The 23,446-nt window shown below is 46.7% G+C and overlaps 1 protein-coding gene and 1 non-coding gene across 3 annotated transcripts; both read left to right on the top strand.

Moving 5' to 3' along the window:
* Positions 1-267: 267 nt before the first annotated feature.
* Positions 268-23,112, top strand: LOC143776291 (solute carrier family 25 member 3-like). 2 transcript variants are annotated; one of them, XM_077265516.1, is made up of 8 exons: positions 268-681; positions 1,868-2,026; positions 3,109-3,233; positions 10,088-10,267; positions 21,355-21,536; positions 21,940-22,112; positions 22,557-22,667; positions 22,754-23,112. In XM_077265516.1, the coding sequence occupies exons 2-8, from the start codon at positions 1,876-1,878 to the stop codon at positions 22,912-22,914; spliced, it is 1,083 nt and encodes a 360-aa protein (XP_077121631.1). In that variant the 5' UTR covers positions 268-681; positions 1,868-1,875; the 3' UTR covers positions 22,915-23,112. The 2 variants fall into 2 exon arrangements, with proteins under 2 accessions (XP_077121631.1, XP_077121632.1); XM_077265517.1 differs by lacking the exon at positions 3,109-3,233 and adding an exon at positions 2,856-2,980 and having other exon boundaries at positions 531-681.
* LOC143777273 (small nucleolar RNA SNORA53) lies at positions 21,606-21,849 on the top strand. The gene has a single exon (XR_013216068.1). It is a non-coding gene; the product is annotated as a small nucleolar RNA SNORA53 (small nucleolar RNA).
* Positions 23,113-23,446: the final 334 nt, after the last annotated feature.

Raw genomic sequence — 23,446 nt, 5'->3', positions numbered from 1 at the left:
TTACTTGCCTCACCTGTGGATCGGTGATAACTTGTCTTCACCACAGAACCATTACTACCATGATTGTGCGTCCCAGCTATGGCGGTGCACAGTAGAGGCAGGAGCCGCCTGGGGTTACAGTGCACGCTCCACTATAAGGGGCTACCAGGCATTGTGTAGAGCTGCAGTATGGCCCCCTAGAGTCAGTTCCTCCTGAAGGCCCCAAACCCCCCAGTCCAGCCGTCCGGAACATACTTTTTCTTAGAAGCAATGTGCCGAAGGTGTGCGCAATGGCGGACATGTCGTGTACTCCTGCATATGTGCAGGCTGGGCAGGCACTAGAATATCACCAGCACACATGTAAGGAAAGGTCACTGTGTGGAGACGACCTCTTCCTGTGACATTGGAGACGATACTGAGGGATATACTAAGCCCAGAGTCACGCAGGACACCGGTCAGCTGAGACGCACGCTCCCTACGCAGCGCTCTCCTTCACTGGGGTCACGTGACTGAGACCGTCCTTCCTTTGAGCAGCAGCCAATAAGACTATAGGAATATATGACGTCGGTAGCAGAAGCCAATTAGCTTGGCGATAGAGTTGCAGGGGCGGGGCGCTGACGTCACGGAAGGACAAATTCATTAGGTCTGGAGGACGTTCGCTCTCTGTTAGCCGGTGACGGCAGAGTGAGCGCCATCTTCTAGGTGAGTGCGGCAGTGTGAGGGAAGCCTCGGGCCTCTCGCCGGCTAGTAATGTGGGTGACGCCGCTATGGCCGGGTTAGCGCTGTGGAGAGCCGGCTGTACCGCTGTGTGCCCAGAGCTCACTTGTGGTCGGCGCAGGGACGTTTGGCCTCGTGGCTATAGTGAGCTGTATATGCGGGGGTTACACATTCTGCTTCAGGCCCCCATCCGTGGGCGGCTGTCCTCAGAGAATGCCTGCGCCCTCCATGGCAGCGGTGGCCTATAAATAGCCCGGAGGCCCAGCCTTCCCTCCCGTGTGCCAGTGATGATGCCACACATGGGGTTTCCACCAATGGCAGCTTCCATATTGCCTGACTTACAAACTTCCTGTGTCTGCAGGGAGTGGGAAATGGCTGGTGCCCTCGGGCTTCTCCATGTCTCCGCTGCTCTGATGTCTCTGGAGAGGTTGGTGGTCTGAGCCTTTGTGTCCTCATACGAGAGAGTAGGCGTGGGTCGTTCATGACCCATCTGTCAGGACTAGCTGGCCGCCGGCGCTGCTGGTAATGGTGGGAGCAGGCCACCATCATCTCTGAGCGCTCTGGCTTTATAGGGTTAAAGGTGGGAAGGTGCACCTAAATGTTTGGCCACACCAAGGGTGCACTGAGTGTCTGCTTGGTTTGAACCAGGGCTGTGGAGGCGGTAAGCCAAACCTCCGACTCTGACTCCTCAATTTCCATGACTCCCACTCCACAGCCCTGGTTGTAACAGTCATTCTGTGCTGACAGACGTAAACTTTTAATGTCTTAACTTGCAGTTGAACACATAATTAATACAGATAGGAGATCTAATAGATCCGGCTCATTCTGGTGAGCAGAGCCGAGTGATCCAGGACACCCATCACTGGTAAAGAGGACTTTCCCACAGTGACCAATCATAGTATATCTTTTGTTTCTTAGAAGCCTTTTTTTAAATGAAAGGGGAAATCTGATTGGTTTCTTGGACAGCCAGCTACAGCACTCTTCTTGTGACCTGTTCTGACTCCATCCATGTGCAGCACCAGCCTCAGGTTCTTCTGTCCGCTTAGTTGTCACATCCAGATACTGAAGTCTAATAGTCTACCAGTGCACTCTCTGAAGATCTTCCGACTGTAGTTTTCATCAGTGTGTGACTACCTACATGTATGATGACGGTCCTACTTTATATCCACAGCTGCCACCATGTACTCCACTGTAGCCCAGTTAGCCCGGGTGAACCCGTTTAATGCTCCTCACTTCCAGTTGGGACCGGAGAATGTGACTTTACGGAAGAACGGTTCCTCCCAGGTCCAACCAGTTCGCCGGCTGGCTGCTGCTGCGGCTGTGCAGGAAGGTATGTGTACAGAGCCGTGACACCAAGGGGTCCTAGTGACCAAGGTCATATCATTTTCAATATGAAGGCCTTGTGTAAATAACTGGAACGACTTCTTACCATTAACTCTTCAGAAGCAATAGTGATTTGCCTCATGCAGATGTTATCTAGAATTTCTGTGGTTATACTCTTCATACTGTCTGTCAGTGTTGTCTCATGTGGCCTATTAGCCAAACTAAAGTGACGACGTTCAAACATTGATCCCTTCCTACAACATGACGTACGTTTACGTCATGCGGGTATGTGAGCTGTGCCTACATGATGTCGCCGGGCGATCATGAAAGTGATCAATAAACGTTGTCTTGCAAGAATCAAGTCCTCACATGACTGTCGATATAAATATAGAAAAAAAATTATAGCTCTCAGTATATGGCAATACAAAAAAAAGTGTCTTAGTGTGACAGCAGCCAAACATAAAAAAATATATAAAACTGGCATCACAGTAATGTGCCAACCTGAATAAAGTCGCCTAATAACTTATACCGCACGAGGAACAGCATAAAAAAAAAACCGATTTATTCTTCCTTCTAAAGATCGCAGTAAGTCTCAACACATGTTTAATCCTGCGCTCTACGCTGAGTGCTTACAGTGGGATCTTGGTGTAAATCTCAGAAACATGTGATTCAGACAAAACCCCCAGTGGAAGATTCCCTATAATGAGGCAATATATATTTGCTGGATCCGTTTTTTTCCCAAAGCGACGGATGCCAAACGACGCAAGTGTGAAATAAGCCTTACTGTGATGAGAATAATTTTATTCACACTTAATGTATTAATTTTGATTAAACAGAGGAATATAGCTGTGCGTATGGATCTGGGAAGTTCTTTGCACTATGCGGCTTTGGTGGAATCATAAGCTGTGGTACAACGCATACTGCATTGGTCCCATTAGATCTGGTTAAATGCAGAATACAGGTTTGTCTGCATGTATCCTGGAGTGTAAACTAACCAGTGTTTCCTAAATGAGCTTGTTGTGCCACTAAACAGTGTGAGCAGCGCATGTTTGTTATAAAAGCATGGTGTGTTCTGGTTTGTTCATGCAGGAGAATACAGTTGTGAATATGGCTCGGCACAGTTCTATGCAGTGTGTGGCTTTGGTGGCATCCTCAGTTGTGGTATAACACACACTGCACTTGTACCTCTGGATCTGGTGAAATGTCGAATTCAGGTTGGTATAACACAATCAAATTAACATTCTTGTGTGTCCGTTTTTTTTTTAAATTTAGATTTAAGCTGAATATAATGTAAATATCCCCCATCTACCAATGTGGCTTTGCAGCACTTTCCCATAAAGGGGGTGATCCAGTCACTGCCCCCAAATAGTTATTTAGTAGTGATGAGCGAGTGTACTCTTGCTCGGGTTTCCCCGAGCACGCTCTGGTGATATCCGAGTATTTATGACTGCTCGGAGATTTAGTTTTCATCATGGCAGCTGAATGATTTACAGCTACTACCCTGCTTGATGTGGGGATTCCCTAGCAACCAGGCAACCCCCACATGTACTCAGCCTGGCTAGTAGCTGTAAATAATTCAGCTGAGGCCATGAAAACTAAATCTCCAAGTACCACTGTACTCGTTGCTCGGAGATCACTCGAGCAACGAGTACAGTCTCTCATCACTAGTATTTAGTTGTCCTCTTCTGTCCTTTTTGCTGCAGATCAGGTAAATCTTACTGAAGTGAAGCACATGTTTAGTGATGAACATTAATGGGAATGTACCTAGCTTGGAATTTTGATTCCCTATCCTAAACTCACCGATTGATAGGGGAGTGACCTTTGGGACTCTCACAATTCCAAGAACCAGGTCCTTATGAGTCCTGTGTGAATGGAGCGGTGGTCAGCCGTGTGCACATCCATTCATTCTTAATGGGACAGGTGTAGGTAGCTGATCTCTCATTAGGAGTAGTGATGAGCGAGTGTACTCGTTGCTCAGGTGGTCTCCCGAGTATTTGTAACTGCTCGGAGATTTAATTTTTGGTGATGCATCTGCATGATTTTATGGCTGCTAGCCAGCCTGAGTACATGTGGGGGTTGCCTGGTTGCTAGGGAATCCCCACATGTATTCAAGCTGTCTATCAGCTGTAAATCATGCAGCTGAGGCAACGAAAACTAAATCTCCGAGCAGTTACAAATACGGAGACCACCCGAGCGTGCTAGGGAAAACCCGAGCAACAAGTACACTCGCTCATCAGTAATTAGGAGTCAAAGGATCGGATGTGCACATGATCCACCATTGCTCCATTCACATGGAGCTCTTCAGAGCCCTGGTTCACGGATTGGTGAATTCCTGATCTCTGGGAACCTTATTGCCTATCAGATGGATAAGGAATAATTTCCAAATTTGGTACAACCCCTTTGAAGGTTATTTGAATCTAAATTGCATTGAACTCTTGTCAAAAGTCTAACATATTCTGTTATATTGGAAAGTCTGTGGATTGGTTACTGCAAATTCCACTTGAACTGAGCACTTCCAAATAGTAAACCACCTTTTCCAGGTCACCACCTGACAGCACACTGGAGGACGTCCTTCTTAGCCATGATGGGACAGGAAACACGAGAGGTTAAAAGGACCCTCCCCCTACCACCCTTCAGTGTTTTTCCTGTCCCATTATGGATAGGAACGGCGAGAGGAAGCTACCGTTCTGTGCGGGGGGATGTGGATCGGGGGGGCTTTGCCTCACCCTTCCCTCCATAAGGCGCCCGCTGGCCGACACCCGACCGAGGGTCCCTCTGCCTACCAGTGTAGCGCTGCTCCTGGTATGAGGATCGCTTCCCCCTGCCGGGGGCTCTCGATCCTTCCGTCACGCCCCCTGGTGCATGCGAATCCCAGCGGCGGCCTCTGCTGATGTCGGCGTCTCCATGCGGCCGGCATGGGGAATGGAAACCCTCGCTGCACCATCCTCTCTTTCCGGCCGCGCGTCACTTCCGGTTTGCGGCTGAGGGGGGCGGGCGGCGTCTCTGCAGGCGGTAGTGAGCGCGGGAGCGCTGTACAGATGAAGAGGAACAGAAGTATAAAGGTATGTGCAGGGGCAGTAAGCGATCTCCAGTGCAGTAACATGGAGGACGCAGCTAGAGCAGAGGGGCAGGAGTCCACAGCGCTAGTAAGTAGAGCAGGGCTCTTTGTTATGGATATCTTAAAAAAAAAAAAAAAAAAAAAAAAAAAAATGGGGCATTATCCTAGAGTTTGTTATTTTCTATAGGCTGCCTCATTACCTGAAAAACCGTTAAAGAAACCGGGCAAAAGCAAGAAGTGCCCTATTTGTGCAGCCAAGCTGAAAGATACCTGGCAGAAACCCCTATGTGAAGCATGCACCTGCAAAATCATAGGAGAGGAGCAGGCTTCTCTTATGTCAAATATGAGAGCCATGATAAGAGAGGAGGTCCAGGCTTCGGTATCAAGTCTGGTACTACCGCAAGCCTCACCTTCAGAGAGACCGAGCAAAAGGCAGAGGGTCGATTACTCTTCAGGAGACTCGTTATCTGCGGTATCGGATATAGGGGAGGAAGAGGAGAGCAGAGACCCTCCAGAGAGAGGGAGGAAATACTTATTCTCCGCAGCAGACACAGGAGAACTGTTGGAAGCTGTACGGCATACTATGCAGATTGAGGATCCACAACCATCTTGTTCGGTTCAAGATGAAATGTTTGGTGGCCTGCGCTCACAAACTGCGATGGTGTTTCCTGTAAATTCCCATATTAGATCCATGATTTTGGATGAATGGGAGGAGGCGGAGAAGAGATTGACTATTCCTAAAGATTTCCGACTCCGCTTGCCGTTTGACCCGGAGGATGTTAAAGAATGGGTCGATGTTCCTAAAATAGACATTCCATTGGCGAAAGTGTCCAAAAGAACCTCAATCCCCTTTGAGGACTCTTCCAACTTAAAAGAGCCCATGGACAGAAAGGCAGATGGACTTTTGAAACGGGCCTGGGAGAGTTCTTCGGCGGTTATCGGAGCTAATATTGCAGCAACATCAGTGGCTCGCTCCATGGACCTGTGGCTAAATGATCTTCAGGATCAATTAATAGCCAAAACTCCTAGAGATACTATCCTGAAATCTCTGCCTCTGTTAAAATTGGCAACCACCTTTTTAGCAGACGCGTCCGCAGAGACTGTTAGATTTGCGGCTAGAGGGCAATCTCTCTCTAATGCAGCCAGAAGAGCTATCTGGCTCAAAAGCTGGTCGGGTGATATGCACTCCAAAAATAAATTATGTTCCATACCCTTCTCTGGGGGCAGGGTCTTCGGACCAGTCCTCGACGATATCTTAGAGAAAGCCGCAGATGTAAAAAAGGGGTTCCCCGAAGAAAAGCCTAAAAAATTCCAGCCCTTTCGGAGACCCCGCTATAATCAGAAACAGGATTACAGGGGTAAAGGGAAGCAAGGTAGATGGAGCTACCAGAAAGGGGGAGATAGTAGACCCAAAACCAAGGACTCGAGTTACTCAGGTCCGAGGTCCAGCTACCATAGAAAATGACGCCATCAGAGTAGGGGGTCGTCTAGCCGGATTCCTAGAAGGTTGGAGGGAAATAACAACGAGTCCTTGGGTGTTACAAGTGGTGTCCCAGGGGTACAAAATCGAATTTTCCTCCCTTCCGCCCGAAAGATTTCTGGTGTCCAGTACACATCTAAAATCATCGTCCCCCATGTGGTCGGATATACAGGACCTCCTAAAAATGGCAGCAATTGTTCCGGTCCCCTCTCAAGAAGAGTACAGAGGTCATTACTCGAATCTCTTCTCGATAACAAAACCATCAGGAGAGTCGAGAACAATTATAAATCTGAAGCACCTAAACAACTGGGTGGTATACAAAAGGTTCAAAATGGAGTCGATTCGGTCTACCATTCCTCTGTTGGGAAAGGGTATGGTGATGTGCACTCTGGACCTAAAGAGTGCATATTACCATGTTCCCATTTACTTAAACCACCAAAAGTTCCTGCGGTTCGCGGTAAACATGGAAGGGAAAATCTATCACTTTCAGTTTCGCTGTCTCCCCTTCGGCCTGGCGTCGGCTCCCAGAGTTTTTACAAAACTTATGGTAGAGGTAGTCGCATATCTGAGAAATCAGGATTTGTTGGTAATCCCTTACCTAGACGACTTTTTGGTAGCGGCAGAGTCAGTAAACCAGCTCAGGATCAACTGTCAGTTCCTCATATCCACTCTAGAGAGTCTCGGATGGATCATAAACTGGGAGAAGTCAGATCTAATACCAAAATCCAGAATAAAATTCCTAGGAGTCATGCTCGACTCGGAAACAAGAATGTCCTACCTTCCGGAAGACAGGCTAAAGGGTATAGTAAAAAAGGTCCATCTTTTCTCGCGAGGCCGAAATACGATCAGAGACGGGATGATAATACTGGGGCTAATGACGGCCTGTATCCCTTGCGTGAGATGGAGTCAGTTTCATTCCCGACAGCTTCAGCAGGGAGTTCTGAAGAGCTGGAACAGAACGCAAAATTCTCTAAATCAAAGACTAAATCTTTCTTTTCAGATCAAGAGGTCTCTGGTATGGTGGACTCTCTCCAAAAATCTCCGGCTGGGAGTACCATGGCTCCAAACTCCGAGTGTGTCAGTCACGACAGACGCAAGTCAGGAAGGTTGGGGAGGTCATGTCCTGGGAAGATATTTCCAAGGTCGCTGGGAAAGAAAGGACCGCAAGAAGTCATCAAACCACAGAGAGTTGCATGCGGTTTGGAAGGTCTTAACGGCGGCACAACATTTGCTGAAGAACAAGCATGTAAAGATCTTCTCGGACAATACGACGACCGTAGCCTTCCTTCGACACCAGGGGGGCCCAAGACATCTGGCATTGCAAGATCTAGCAGAACAGATCTTCAAGTGGGCAGAGAAGTCGGTGCGGTCAATCTCGGCGGTACATCTGGAGGGATCCAAGAACCAGTTGGCGGATTTCCTGAGCAGGAAAAGTGTATCCCCTACAGAGTGGGAACTAAACGACGAAGTATTCAGGGATCTTTGTCATCGTTGGGGGAAGCCGGCTGTGGATCTATTTGCTACAAAGCAAAACGCAAAAGTCAAGACCTTTTACTCCCTAAACCCCTGGGAAAGCCCAGCTGCGATCGATGCCCTGTCACAGCCTTGGAACGACGGTCTTCTGTATGCGTTTCCACCTCTGGCATTGATTCCAAGAGCACTCAGGAAAATCTGCGAGGACGGGGCCAAAGTTATCCTCATAGCTCCTCACTGGCCGAAACGAAGTTGGTTTCCAATGCTAAAGAGATTATCAGTGGAAGAACCCTTCCGGTTACCAGACAGAGAGGATCTTCTTCTACAAGGTCCAGTTCTACACCAGAACCCAGGAGCGCTTCAGTTGGCAGCCTGGATCCTGAACGGAAGGTCTTGAGGGCAAAAGGTCTTTCAGATGACGTCATTTCTACCCTTCAAGCCAGCAGGAAGCCGGTGACATCTGCCATCTACACAAAAATATGGAAAACATTCTGTGGATTCTGTGGGAAGATGACAGTTGATACTGACCATCCAGATATCCCAAAAATTCTTGACTTCTTGCAGTCAGGATTTCAGAAAGGTCTCAGACCAAGTACATTAAGAGTCCAGATAGCGGCCCTAAGTGTATTTTTTGATTTTTCTTTATCTACTCACCCCTGGATTAGTCGATTCTCTAGAGCAGTCCAGAGGCTAAGGCCATTTATTAGGAAATCAGTCCCACCGTGGGATCTTAATCTGGTCCTGAATTTTCTCTGTGATCAGTCCTGGGATATATCGGGAGACATAGACATCAACAAACTCTCTCTTAAAACCGCGTTTTTAGTTGCGATCACATCGGCAAAAAGGTTGGGGGAACTACAGGCTCTTTCGGTACAGAACCCGTATTTACAGATCTTCGATGATAAAATAGTACTAAAGCTTGATCCGGCCTTTCTCCCTAAGGTCGTTTCTGATACTAATATGAATCAGGAGATTGTTTTACCGTCTTTTTGCCAATTCCCTAAAAATCAAAAAGAAAGATTTTTTCATAACCTTGATGTAAGGGAATCAGTACTCAGGTACCTTGATCTATCTAGACCCTGGAGACAGGACAATAACTTGTTTGTTCAGTTCAGAGGTTCAAATAGGGGGAAAAAAGCGTCTAAAGCGACTATCGCACGGTGGATAAAATCTACAATTGATTTAGCCTACAAAGCTAAAGGTCTAAATTCCCCGGTTAATCTTAAAGCCCACTCATCTAGGGCCATAGCCACATCATGGGCGGAGAAAGGGGGGGGCTACGGCAGACCAGATCTGTAGAGCTGCATCATGGTCTAATCTTAGTACCTTTTCTAAACACTATAAACTAGATGTAGTTTCGCCTCAGTTGGCTTTTGGTAGGAAGGTACTTCAAGCAGTGGTCCCACCCTGAATACCATTCTCCTTTGGTATTTCTCCAGTGTGCTGTCAGGTGGTGACCTGGAAAACAGTAATTAGACTTACTGGTAATTGTATTTCCAGGAATCCATCCTGACAGCACTGTTAGTTCCCTCCCTATGGTTTGATCTTTATACTTATGTGATGTAACATTTGTATGATTGATTATCTTGTTGTAATAAAACTTGTTTTTGCATCCATCCAGATGTGTTACTTTGGAAAAACACTGAAGGGTGGTAGGGGGAGGGTCCTTTTAACCTCTCGTGTTTCCTGTCCCATCATGGCTAAGAAGGACGTCCTCCAGTGTGCTGTCAGGATGGATTCCTGGAAATACAATTACCAGTAAGTCTAATTACTGTTTTTTTTTATACAGCATTTTCCCTAGTTGGGCAGAGTCTTGCAGATTGTCATCTGACCTTTGCTCTGCCATTTACATGTGTCCGTCTCTGAGCAACTTCTGATTGTACTGTCGAAGGTGCTAAACTTTGAGAGTTCTCTTGTCATACTATAGACTTTTGGCAGGTGTTTCCACAGTTTTCCTCCACCTTTTTGTAGTCCTGATCATGCAACTGTTAATTAAAATCTCTGTTTAAACTTGCCCATTTTTGTCTTCTAATCTTGGTTATTCTTTTAAATTGTAGGTGGATCCTCAGAAGTACAAGAGTATTTTCAATGGCTTTTCAGTAACGCTCAAAGAAGATGGTGTCCGTGGTCTTGCTAAAGGATGGGCACCTACGTTCATTGGCTATTCAATGCAAGGATTATGCAAGTTTGGATTCTATGAAGTTTTCAAAATCTTGTATGCAAATATGCTCGGTGAGGTAAGACTATACATAAAAGATTTAATTGAGTATTTAGTTTGACTATCATAGAATAGTAGAGTTGGAAGGGACCTCCTGGGTCATCTGGTCCAACCCGCTCTTCAAAGCAGGATTCACTAAATCATCCCAGACAGATGTCTGTCCAGCCTGTTTGAAGACTTCCATTGAAGGTGAACTCGCCATCTCTCGTGGCAGCCTGTTCCACTCATTGATCACCCTGTCAAAGTTTTTTCTAATATCTAATCTGTCTCTTCCCATTCAGTTTTATCCCATTGCTTCTAGTCTTTCCTTGTGCAAATGAGAATAAAGATGATCCTTCTACAATGTGACAGCCCTTGAGATATTTGTAGACTGTTATTAAGTCTCCTCTGTCTTCTTTTTTGCAAGCTAAACATTCCCAGATCCTTTAACTGTTCCACATAGGACATGGTTTGTAGAACGGTCACCATTCTGGTCGCTCTTCTCTGAACTTGCTCCAGTTTGTTGATGTGTGTTTTTTTTTTTTTTTTTTTATATATAATGTGGTGCCCAAAACTGGACACAGTATTCCATGTGAGGTCTGACCAAAGGGGAGTAGAGGGCAATAATGACTTCACGTGATCTAGACTGTATGCTTCTGTTAATAAATCCCAGACTTGCATTGCCTTTTTTGCTGCTGCGTCACACTGTTGACTCATGTTCAGTTTGAGATATTCGTATACCAAGTCTTTTTCACATGTGCTGTTGCTCTCCCCCCAGTAATATCCTCCTAGCTTTGTGTCATCAGCAAATTTAATCTGTTTACCTTCAATTCCTTCATCTGAATCATTGATAAAGATGTTGAACAATGCAGGGCCCAGAACAGAACCCTGTGGTACCCCACTTGAGACATTTTTCCAACTGGATGTGCAGCCATTTATGACCACTCTTTGGGTCCGATCACTAAGCCAGTTATGAATCCACCTAACAGTTGCCTTGTCCATTCCATACTTAGTCTTTTTTTTCAATAAGGGTGGTGTGAGAATTTTTCAAATGCTTTGCTGAAGTCAAGATATAGTATATCTACAGCAGTTCCCTGATCCACCCAGTCAGTGATTCTGTCATAGAAGGAAATTAAGTTACAGTATATACTCGAGTATAAGCTGAGATTTTCAGCCCACTTTTTTGGGCTGAAAGTGACCCTCTCGGCTTATACTCGAGTCATTGGCAGTGGGGGGGTTGGCGGGGGAGGGGGAGCAGCGCTGTGACATACTCACCTGTTCCTGGCGCGGTCCCTGCATGTCCGATGGTCTCTGGGAGCCGGCGGTATCTTCCTGCGTTCAGCGGTCACGTGGTACCGCTCATTAAAGTAATTAATATGCACGCATATTCATTACTTTAATGAGCGGTACGTGACCGCTGAACACAGGAAGATACCGCCGGCTCCCGGAGACCATCTGACAGTGAGACGCTGCCAGGGACCGTCCGGGAGCAGGTGAGTATATCGGGGGAGGTGAGCATTGCGCGATAGTCACCTGCCTCGTTCCATCGCTGCGCGCTGCTCTGTCTTCCGTCCTCTGCACTGTTCAGGTCAGAGGGCGCGATGACGTGATTAGTGTGCGTACCGCCCTCTGCCTGAACAGTCAGTGCGGAGGATGGAAGACAGAGCGGCGCCTGGAACGAGGAAGATGACTATCGCAAGGGCCGGAGCGAAGAGGGGTGAGTATGTGGTTTTTTTTTTATTATTATTTTAATCGCAGCAACAGCATATGGGGCCTAATGTGTGGAACATCTATGGGGCCTAATGTGTGGAACATCTATGGGGCCACAGTGTGTGGAGCATCTTATGGGGCCACAATGTGTGGAGCATCTAATGGGGCCACAATGTGTGCAGCATCTTATGGGGCCACAAACCTTTGTGCAGCATCTTATGGGGCCACAAACCTTTGTGCAGCATCTTATGGGGCCACAAACCTTTGTGCAGCATCTTATGGGGCCACAAACCTTTGTGCAGCATCTTATGGGGCCACAAACCTTTGTGCAGCATCTTATGGGGCCACAAACCTTTGTGCAGCATCTTATGGGGCCACAAACCTTTGTGCAGCATCTTATGGGGCCACAAACCTTTGTGCAGCATCTTATGGGGCCACAAACCTTTGTGCAGCATCTTATGGGGCCACAAACCTTTGTGCAGCATCTTATGGGGCCACAAACCTTTGTGCAGCATCTTATGGGGCCACAAACCTTTGTGCAGCATCTTATGGGGCCACAAACCTTTGTGCAGCATCTTATGGGGCCACAAACCTTTGTGCAGCATCTTATGGGGCCACAAACCTTTGTGCAGCATCTTATGGGGCCACAAACCTTTGTGCAGCATCTTATGGGGCCACAAACCTTTGTGCAGCATCTTATGGGGCCACAAACCTTTGTGCAGCATCTTATGGGGCCACAAACCTTTGTGGAGCATCTTATGGGGCCACAATGTGTGGAGCATCTTATGGGGCCACAATGTGTGGAGCATCTTATGGGGCCACAATGTGTGGAGCATCTTATGGGGCCACAATGTGTGGAGCATCTTATGGGGCCACAATGTGTGGAGCATCTTATGGGGCCACAATCCTGTGTGGAGCATCTTATGGGGCCACAATCCTGTGTGGAGCATCTTATGGGGCCACAATCCTGTGTGGAGCATCTTATGGGGCCACAAACCTGTGTGGAGCATCTTATGGGGCCCATCATGAACTGTATGGAGCATTATATGGTGCTCCAGATTCAATATGGATATTCAAAAGCACTTAACCTACTGATGTCTCAATTAATTTAACTTTTATTGGTATCTATTTTTATTTTTGACATTCACCGGTAGCTGCTGCATTTTCCACCCTAGGCTTATACTTGAGTCAATAAGTTTTCCCAATTTTTTGTGGCAAAAAAGTATATACGGTAGTCTGGCATGACTTATTAGTTACAAACTCATGCTGACTCTGTTTAATCACTTCATTCTTATCCAGGTACTTACATACATGTTGTTTTATAATTTGTTCAAAGATCTTTCCTGTTATGGATGTCAGACTCACCGGCCTATAGTTCCCTGGGCCTACAATCTTCCCCTTTTTGAAGATAGGAACAACATTTGCTCTTCTCTAGTCTTCTGGGACTTCTCCTGTTCTCCAAGAATTTTCAAAGATTATGGAGAGTGGTTAAAAAATTTCTTCTATCTCCTTCCGTACTCTGGGGTGTAATTCATCTGGACCTGGAGACTTGAATTAATTTGTTAGCTAAGTGTTTCCTCACTATCTTTCTGTTTATAGATATCGTGGATTCTTCTATTCCTTTAATAGGACAGTGAAGATCAGTTGATGTTACATTTCCTTTCTGAGAGAAAACAGATGCAAAATAGGAATTATAAAGTTCAGCCTTCTCCACATCCTTTCTTACCATTTCATCATTTTCATCTTGTAAAAATCCTATATCATCTTTGACTTTTCTTTTACTTTTGACATATCTCAAGAATCCCTTTATTCAGTCGCCATGACAGCACAACGAGAGAGGGGATCCGCCCTTCAGGGACAGGAAACCTACAGACTATAAAAGGGCGGTACCTCTCTCCCGCATCAGTTGGTTTCCTGTCCCTGACAGCGGAACCTCTTCAGGCAGGCCTAGTGAAGAAGGTCGAAGATATGAAGATCCCACTCCTGACACGCCGATCCAGGTAGCGGGGGTCCCCTACCTCGGCCTGATCAGGAGGCAGGATGCACCACACGGCAGGGGGACTGCCTGTGTAGGTGTCAGCAGGAGGAAGCAGCCTTAGATTATAGGCTGGCTTCTATGGTGGCCGCAGCTGTTACCTGCTGTATGGGGGGCTTAGTGCTGCGCCTGCCGGGTCCTCCGGGTCTGCCCGTGCCCTGCGGTGGGGGCCCATATCGATCCGGGAGGTCTGCTGCCATCCTGGACCGCTTCTCGGCTTGCTGGCCGCTGCGGCATCCGGAAGGGGCGTGTCCGGATGACGCGGCGGGCGGCGCGGCTTGATGACGCGGCCGGGCATGCGCAGTAGCGCTGTTTTCCGGCCGATGGCGGCGTCTGGGGCGGGCCTGGGCCCGGGGGGTCCGTGGTCCAATCGGCGGGCAGCGGCGCCACAGCACAGTCGGACCCTAACGATATTCCTATCGTCACCGGCACCTGGAGCTCCCTGCTGACCCCCATCTGGGGGCGGTACCATGGGGGCATGGAGGAGGCTGTATTTAAGGCTGCACATTGGGCTGCTGAGTGTTCCTGACTCGGTCCATAATGGAGTCGCCAGAAGGAACTCAGAGCAGCCAGCAGCAGCTTCAGTCTGTAAAGCCTCGGAGAAGCTCCCAGCATCGGTCTAGTGGCAGTAGCCGCGCTGGTGGAGCTAAAGGGGCCCAGAGGCCAAGACCAGAGTCCTCAAGCCGCAAGGAATCATCGGCTACGAAGGACCCCCCGTCTACGGTACCACTCATTTCTGGCGGGGTAAGTGATCTCCGTGAAAGTTCACTTATTGATTGATTGTTCCCCTTATATTCCCTCTCTCCTTATTAGGGGAGGAAGTGTCTATCTAAGGCCAAACATAGGCAGTGTGCAGAGCCGCTTCCGGATGAGCATTTAAAAAGATTATGCAAATCCAGTTACTACAGGAAGAGGCTCCTGATCTGACCTCTACAATAAAAGAGATGGTTAGACAAGAAGTTAGAAGTTCTGTGAGATCCAGGTCTCATATAACGGAAGTTAAAAAGTCATCCCCTGTATCAGAAGTGTTATCGGACTCTAGGGAGCTGAGCTCGGGGTCCCTTCCATCGTCTGCCTCCTCTGAGGAATTGGACTTTAGTCGGGCCTGTCTGTCCCTTGATAGGGTTAACCATCTGGTTAAAATGGTCAACAGTACAATGGGGATAGAGGACACCCAGTCGGAGAGCTCCATTCAGGACATTATGTTCAGGGGTATAGAGCGGAAATCTCGAAGGGCCTTTTCAGTCGTCGATAAGATTAAGACACTGATTTCTAAGGAATGGAAGAAACCCGAGAGGAAGGGGTCGCTTCTGCCCGCATTTAAAAGATATCCCTTCGAGGAGGAGGCTTCATCCTCATGGGATAAGGTCCCGAAACTAGATGCAGCAGTCGCCAAGGCGTGCAAAAAGACTTCTCTCCCCTTTGACGACCTGTGAAGCCTAAAGGACCCATTAGACAAGAAAGCTGATAGCTTCCGTAAGGGTGCCTGGGAGACTTCGGCTGGATCCTTGAGAACAGCTATAGCAGCCACCTGTACAGCTCGATCCTTGATGGTGTGGTTAGGTCACCTTGAGGATCAGCTCAGGGATAAAGTTCCCAGATCTGAAATGTTAGCCTCTATGCCTTTAATACAGGATGCTGCAGCTTTCCTCTCAGACACGTCAGCAGACTCGATCAGATTGGCTGCCAGGTCCTCAGCGTTATCTAACGCAGCCAGGAGAGCACTATGGATAAAATGCTGGCCAGGGGACTTGCAAGCTAGAACAAAGTTGTGCAGCATTCCCTGCGAAGGAGCTCATTTATTCGGACCTGTCCTGGATGAACTGTTAGAAAAAGCAGGAGATAGTAAGAAACGCTTCCCTTTTCTAGGAAGACCCTTCTACAGACGAGACTCCAATAGAGGATGGTCTAACCGCAGAAGGCCCAACAGGGATTCTAACAGATACGAAAGTAACAGAAGAAGGGGTAAAGGATTTATATTTAACCCTTCATGAGATTTCAAGAAACCACAATGACTGGCGGACCAGGTGGGGGGGTAGGCTTTTGGCCTTTCACCCGGCCTGGGTACAGATCACGAGCAGTCCATGGATTCTAAACATTGTGAAGATGGGCTTAAAATTCGATTTCCACCATATTCCTCGAGACAAGTTTAAGTTGACACCTGTTCGTTCCTCCTCTACAGAGTAGTTGGCGCTAGAGTCAGAGGTCCGGGATCTCCAACTGAAGAAGGTTCTGGTTAGAGTCCCTACAGAAGAGGAAGGTGGTGGGGGGGTTCTATTCCCCTCTATTCCTGATCAAAAAGCCTGACTGTTCACATCGCACCATTATTAACTTAAAAGGATTGAACAATTTTTTGTTGATTCCATCCTTCAAGATGGAATCAGTTAAGACGGCAATAAAGTTACTTTTTAACCATTGTTTTATGGTCGTCTTAGACCTCAAAGATGCCTACTACCATGTTCCAATACATGTAGATCACCAAAAATTCCTTAGGCTGGCGGTTTCACTTGCCGGCACGGTGGAGCATTTCCAATATCAGGCACTTCCCTTCGGAGTCGCGGTCGCACCCCGGGTGTTCACAAAAATCATGGTGGAGGTTATGGCACACCTGCATTAACAGGACATATTAATAATCCCATACTTGGATGATTTACTGATTGTAGGTCATTCAGAATCACATTGCAAGGATCAGTTAGAAAAGGTGATGGGAGCATTGCACAGGCTAGGCTGGATTATCAACCTTAAAAAATCACGTCTACAGCCCCTAACATCACAAGAGTTTCTGGGGTTTATTATTTATTATTATTATTATTATTTATAAAGCACCATTGATTCCATGGTGCTGTACATGAGAAGGGGTTACATACAAGTTACAGATATCACTTATAGTAAACAAACTAACAATGACAGACTGATACAGAGGGGCGAGGACCCTGCCCTTGCGGGCTTACATTCTGCAGGATTATGGGGAAGGAGACAGTAGGTTGGGGGTGTTATAGACTCTAGTCGGCAGGAATGTCGCCTGCCGGATGCAAAAGTAGCTAAGATTCAACGACTAGTCACAAGGGCAATCGGCAAACCCTTAGTGTCTTTGAGAAGTGCAATGTCGCTCTTGGGTTCCCTCACTTCTTGTATGCCGGCGGTTCTCTGGGCTCGGTTCCACACCAGAACACTACAATGGGACGTCTTACACAATTCCCGTCGTCTAGGAGCTCACCTCAATAGTAAATTTTCACTTTCTGTGGAATCTACGCATTCACTTGTTTGGTGGACACACACTTCAAATCTTCGTAGGGGGGTCCCTTGGATAAATCATGTATCTAAAGTATTGACTACGGATGCCAGCCCTAAGGGATGGGGAGCTCACTTAGGGGAGGATTGTGTTCAGGGGCTTTGGTCTCAGTCTGAGCAGGACTCATCCTCTAATCTGAAGGAACTGTTGGCCGTAGATCACGCCTTAAATAGGTTCCTTATACCCCTACAGGGTCGACACGTCAGGCTGTTATCGGACAACCGGGTAACCGTGGCCTACATTAATCGTCAAGGAGGTACGCGATCCAGTTCGTTAATGAAGGTCGCAAATCATATTTTTCAGGTGGCCGAAAAACATCTTCTCTCCCTAACGGCTCTTCATTTAAAAGGAAGCCTCAATACCAAAGCCGACTATCTAAGTCGCAACATGCTCAGACAGGGGGAGTGGTCGCTGAACCCGGCTGTCTTCGAGCAGATCATACAGATGTGGGGTTGTCCAGAAATAGACCTTTTTGCCAGCAGGGAGAACAAAAAATTACATCAGTTCTGCTCCCTAAATCCAAAAGACAACTCATATGCAGTAGACGCTTTTCTGATATCATGGCACTTCAGTCTCGCTTATGCCTTCCCCCCCTCTGAACCTAATCCCATTAGTTCTGAGGAAGATTCGGGAGGACAGAGCCCGGGTAATCTTAATAGCCCCATTTTGGCCCAAAAGAGCATGGTTCCCGTGGCTGAGGAAGTTGTCTGTCTGCCAACCGTGGATTCTTCCAGAAATGCCAGATCTGCTCTCCCAAGGCCCAATCCTCCATCCGCGAGTAGCCAACTTACACCTAGCAGCGTGGAGTTTGAGAGGTTACTAAGGGGGAAAGGATTCTCTCAAGGTTTAATAAATACACTCCTTAAGAGTAGAAAACCCGTTACAACAAACATCTATGTTAGAGTGTGGAAAAAATTTCTTGCTAGTACAGGTGCTCAGATTGACCAAAAACCAGGTATAAATCAGATTCTTGAATTTTTACAGAAAGGTCTAGAGATGGGCCTGGCCACAAGTACTCTCAGAGTTCAAGTATCGGCTTTGGGGGCGCTATACAATTTTAACTTGGCCAGCAATCACTGGATTTCTAGGTTTTTCAAAGCAGTGACTAGGTCCAGACCAATCATAAAACAAAAGTTAGTCCCATGGGACTTAAATCTAGTACTCTCAGCCTTAACGCAAGCTCCATTCGAGCCTATTTATACTATCCCTGTAAAAATCCTTTCTATCAAAACAGCCCTTTTGGTCGCTTACATCTGCAAGAAGGGTTAGTGATCTACAGGCACTTTCCAGACATCCACCATACATGCAGTTTAGGGAGGATAGAGTAATCATGAAACCTGATCCCCCTCTATCTTCGAAAAGTTGCTTCAAAATTCCATAGATTACAAGAAGTAGTCCTACCTTCGTTTTGCTCTAATCCTTCCAATGATAAGGAACGTAGATTTCATTCCTTAGATGTAAGAAGATGCCTCCTTAAATATATTTCTGTTTCGAATAACTGGAAAAAAGATAACTCCTTATTTGTAGCTTATTAGGGAGTGAGGAAGGGTCTTAGAGTATCTAAAAACACCTTAACCAGATGGATCAGGGAGGCGATCTCTCTCGCTTATACGGCAGGTGGCAACGAAGTTCCAGATGGTATAAAGGCACACTCCACGAGGGCCGTAGCATCTTCATGGGCAGAGAGAGCAGAGGTATCGATAGAAGACATATGTAAGGCGGCCACATGGTCTTCTCCTTCTACCTTTCTTAAGCACTACAGATTAGATCTGGGTAGTTCCTCAGACCTCACGTTTGGGAGAAGGGTACTTGAGGCTGTTATCCCTCCCTAATGTTTCTTATTTCTCTGAAAGTCTCTCGTTGTGCTGTCATGGCGACTGAATAAATACGTACGCTACTTACCTGGTAGCAGTGTTTTTTCAGGAGCCCATGACAGCACCCTTAATTCCCTTCCCTATTCTTTCTTGGATGATGTGACACACTTTCGTGTTTTCCTCTTCCATGTTCACTCATATAATAAAATGTTCACTAATGTATGCTGCATCTGTTACTAACCAAGGTGGTCCTCTCATGCTCTGGAACCAACTGATGCGGGAGAGAGGTACCGCCCTTTTATGTCTGTAGGTTTCCTGTCCCTGAAGGGCGGATCCCCTCTCTCGTTGTGCTGTCATGGGCTCCTGAAAAAACACTGCTACCAGGTAAGTAGCGTACGTATTTTATTGCTTTCGGCGTCTCTTGCAAGCCTTAATTCATTGTCAGCTTTAGGTAATCTGACTCGTGCCCTGCAGGTTCTGCAGACATCAGTATATTCTTCTTTAAATATGCCTCCCTCTTTCCATTTGATAAACATTTCTTTCTTCCTTTTTAGCATGTGTTTAAGTTCTGTGTTCATCCATCGTGGTTCTTTATGTTCACACGCTTCCTTTTTACGCAAATTAAAAGCTGCGTTTTACATTACCAGCAAACGTTATGAGCTTTCAGAAATCTCCTGCACTTTTTTTCTTTTTTTTTCCTGACTGAATTTGAATTTTTTTTTTAACCCCTTCACAACATGTGCTGTACATGTACTGCGCATGTTGTCTCCCCCTTTGATGTGCGCACCGACACTGAGCCGACATCTTTCCTGTCACATGTCAGCTGTTTTGAACAGCTGACATTTGCCTCTAACAGCGGCGGGGGGGATCGCGATCCACCTGTGGCTGACTAGTTAAATGCCTCTATCAATCTCTGACAGCAGCATTTAACATGCTTTCACAGAGCGCGTCACTAATCCCGCCCATCGGTGACAGCCACATGACCGCGGGTTAACGCTGGGTTTGCATGACAGCCCGGGGTCTGCAGCAGACCCGTGTGGTTGTCATTGCCGGATTGGTGTGCGTGCCGCCCAGCGGTCAGCGCTCATAGCAAATGAACATTTTAGCTACATGGATCGCGCTGGAAATCCCACCCATCGGTGACCCCCATCACAGGGAAACCGATGGGTTGGCATGACAACCAGAGGTCTCCAGCAGACCTCTATGGTTCACTGCCGGATTGCTGTGAGTGCCACCTGGTGGTTAGGATGGCAGTTAGGGCCCCTTCACACTGGTCGATTCTGCTACGATTACGACGCATTTGCGTCATATTCGACATCGCAGTACGAGCTCGTAGCCAGCGGTCACACTCTACGATGTTAACGCTTTTTCTGACGTAGTTGCGATGTGAACGTCACGCGTCGCAATCGTACGCTACCCTTCACACCGCCATAGTCCTACGACTCCGAGCGTGACGTATTACCAGCATGGGCGTGCTAAAACGTCACGCCCAATCAGGAGACAGGTATGCGGAAGCCCAACCCACGTAGTCGCATTACGAGCTCGTATGACCGCCGTCACATACTACGATTTCGACCGCCACAGCGAGACATTTACGACGAAAGAAAGTTCTGCTCTTTCTTTCACATCGTACGATGCTGGGCTGCGTCGCAAATCGTAACGCCATGTCACACTTTGCAACCTCGGAACGAGGACGGATAAACGTCACAAATCGAACGCTCGTTCAGACTTTGATTGCACAGTGTGAAGGGGCCCTTAGGATTAGTGCAGTTTAATTAAACTAGTGATATCACCAACCAAGGTGTGAAATGAACAATACCTGACCAACTCAAGGGCTGACCAAGTGTATACAATTTCCCAACCAATTCACCTCCCTTGCTGTTACATTTGTTTAATTTTTCATGAACTCTTATGAACTTTTTTTGTTTAAATAATCATTATTATTTTCAGAACTAAAATCTTTTCCCACTAAATTTGCAAAATTTCCAAAGATGGCTTTGATTTCACATATGTTTTGCATTGGTGCCCGGTGTTCATGCTTCTGTGGTGGAAGCAAAGCTGAGCTTTGTGATCCTGAAAAACCTGCTTTTTGTAAGTAGCTTCTGTACTGTTAAGAGAGCAGATTTTGCTGTAGGACAAAACGCAGCAAAAACTCAACGTGTGAACATTGCTTAAATGTCCAATGAAATTGCCTTCTTTAAGATCAAAGGAAGAATATATGTAGTAGTCGTAGAATGTTTTTCTTTCTTTTATTTGTTTTTCTGTTTTGTTTTCAGGAAAATACCTACTTGTGGCGCACATCCCTGTACCTGGCTGCATCTGCCAGCGCTGAGTTCTTTGCAGATATTGCTTTGGCTCCAATGGAAGCTGCAAAAGTACGTATCCAAACACAGCCAGGATACGCCAACACTCTGCGGCAAGCCGCCCCCAAGATGTATGCTGAAGAAGGAATTTGGGCGTAAGTGCTGGTTCATCTCCTCCTTATTTTCGGTTTGGAAAGGTTGTGTTTTACCGCTGTTCAGAACGTCACATGCTCCCTTAGATCCACCTTTGGGGTTGTTTTATCTCGTTCTGAGTTCAGCTGGTTCACTCCCAGCGGTTCCAGTTCAGTGACAACCAGCAACTTTTCCGGTTGTACAGTCAAAGGTGCTTGAGTCATTGGCATGTAAGAGTAATATACCTTCACATTAGCCATTTCTGTTCTAATGGCAGCAGCTGCAGTATGACTGTGCCGTTTATCACCTTTAGAACATGGCTATTGTGTGGACAATGATGCACTCTGTGCTGGCTGACACTCCTCTTGTAGTGCAACATTTAAGAGACTTCTTACTTATTCATAATTTAAATATTAACTTGCACAGGTTCTACAAAGGTATTGCTCCCCTATGGATGAGGCAGATTCCATACACCATGATGAAGTTTGCCTGCTTTGAGCGTACAGTTGAAGCCCTGTATAAACATGTTGTACCCAAGCCACGCAGTGAATGTTCAAAGGGCGAACAGTTGATTGTCACTTTTGTCGCTGGTTACATTGGTAAGTTTGTATCAAGTCCTTTACAGCAGTAGAATGGGGAACTTTAAGCTGTTTTGCTGAGTTTTCTAGTAATCGGCCTTGCATTTGCAGTCTGCTTCCCAATAATATCACTGTAAAATGGTATTTGTTTAAGACAATTCAGTTGATGGGGGATTCCGCTGCTGTGACTACCACCAACCCGGGCCTCTGAAATCTCTAGCCTCTGTGCCATCTGGCCATTTCACAGCCTCGTTTGTAACCTGTCACGCCCCTTCTTAAAGCCTTTACTTTAGCATGTCTGTTTCTACATAGTAAGGTACAATCTCCTAAATGTTCAAATTGAGCAGCTGTAATGGTCTTTGGACAGTAAGTTTTTTGTTACTAACTCTGGATGACTCTATTTCTTCACCCTTTCACTGTATGCATCACATTTCAGTACTTCACAAGCTTTCTTTTTGATTTTAGCTGGGGTGTTCTGCGCTATTGTGTCCCATCCTGCTGATTCTGTAGTCTCTGTGCTGAACAAAGAAAAGGGAAGCACTGCTGTCGAAGTCCTCAAGAGGCTTGGACCAAAAGGTACAAATCTCCCCCTTGATTGAATAGTTTCCCTCCTCATCCCCCTCTCTCTCCACCCTTGTTTCACTTTTTCTTTGCATTTGTAGGAGTCTGGAAGGGGCTGACGGCTCGTATTATCATGATTGGTACCTTAACCGCTCTGCAGTGGTTCATCTATGACTCTGTGAAGGTCTACTTCAGACTTCCTCGTCCTCCTCCCCCTGAGATGCCAGAGTCTCTGAAGAAGAAGCTTGGCCTGACCCAGTAAACACATGGACTAAAATAATGTAAACTTACATGACTTTAAAGGTTTTTTTTAAAGGAAAACGCAACCATGTAGGATCTACCATTTCCCAGATGTAATTATTGGTTGTATGTTCACTCTGCTTGGTAGCTCACCTGTCAATTGGTTTTACCAGTGTGGTTGTCTGTTGAAATAAACAGAAGGTCCACAAGAATGGAAGAATGTGTCTTCTGGCCTTCGTGTCCTATCCCTTTCTTAATTTATACAGGTCCCCCTCCATGCAAGACACTTGAAGGGAATCTCATTAGACTTTTTATAGACAAAGGAAAATAACCAGCTCACCCGGTTGTGTTGAAGCACGGAATATAAATGTAGAGAAAATCCAAATTAACCAGTTTTCCACTTTAGACTTATAGTTATGTCCTAAAGTGGGCTCCCGTGGTGAGCCCGCAACTTAACTGGCACATGTCAGCCTCTTTGAACAGCTGACATGTGCCCCGAACAGCCACAGGTGGAATCGCGATCCACCTGTGGCTGTTAACTAAAATGCCGCTAT

Source organism: Ranitomeya variabilis, chromosome 5, assembly GCF_051348905.1.
Source record: "Ranitomeya variabilis isolate aRanVar5 chromosome 5, aRanVar5.hap1, whole genome shotgun sequence".
Lineage (NCBI taxonomy): Eukaryota > Metazoa > Chordata > Amphibia > Anura > Dendrobatidae > Ranitomeya > Ranitomeya variabilis.
Note: the sequence above shows the minus strand (reverse complement) of the source record. Positions and strands in the feature narration are given on the sequence as shown.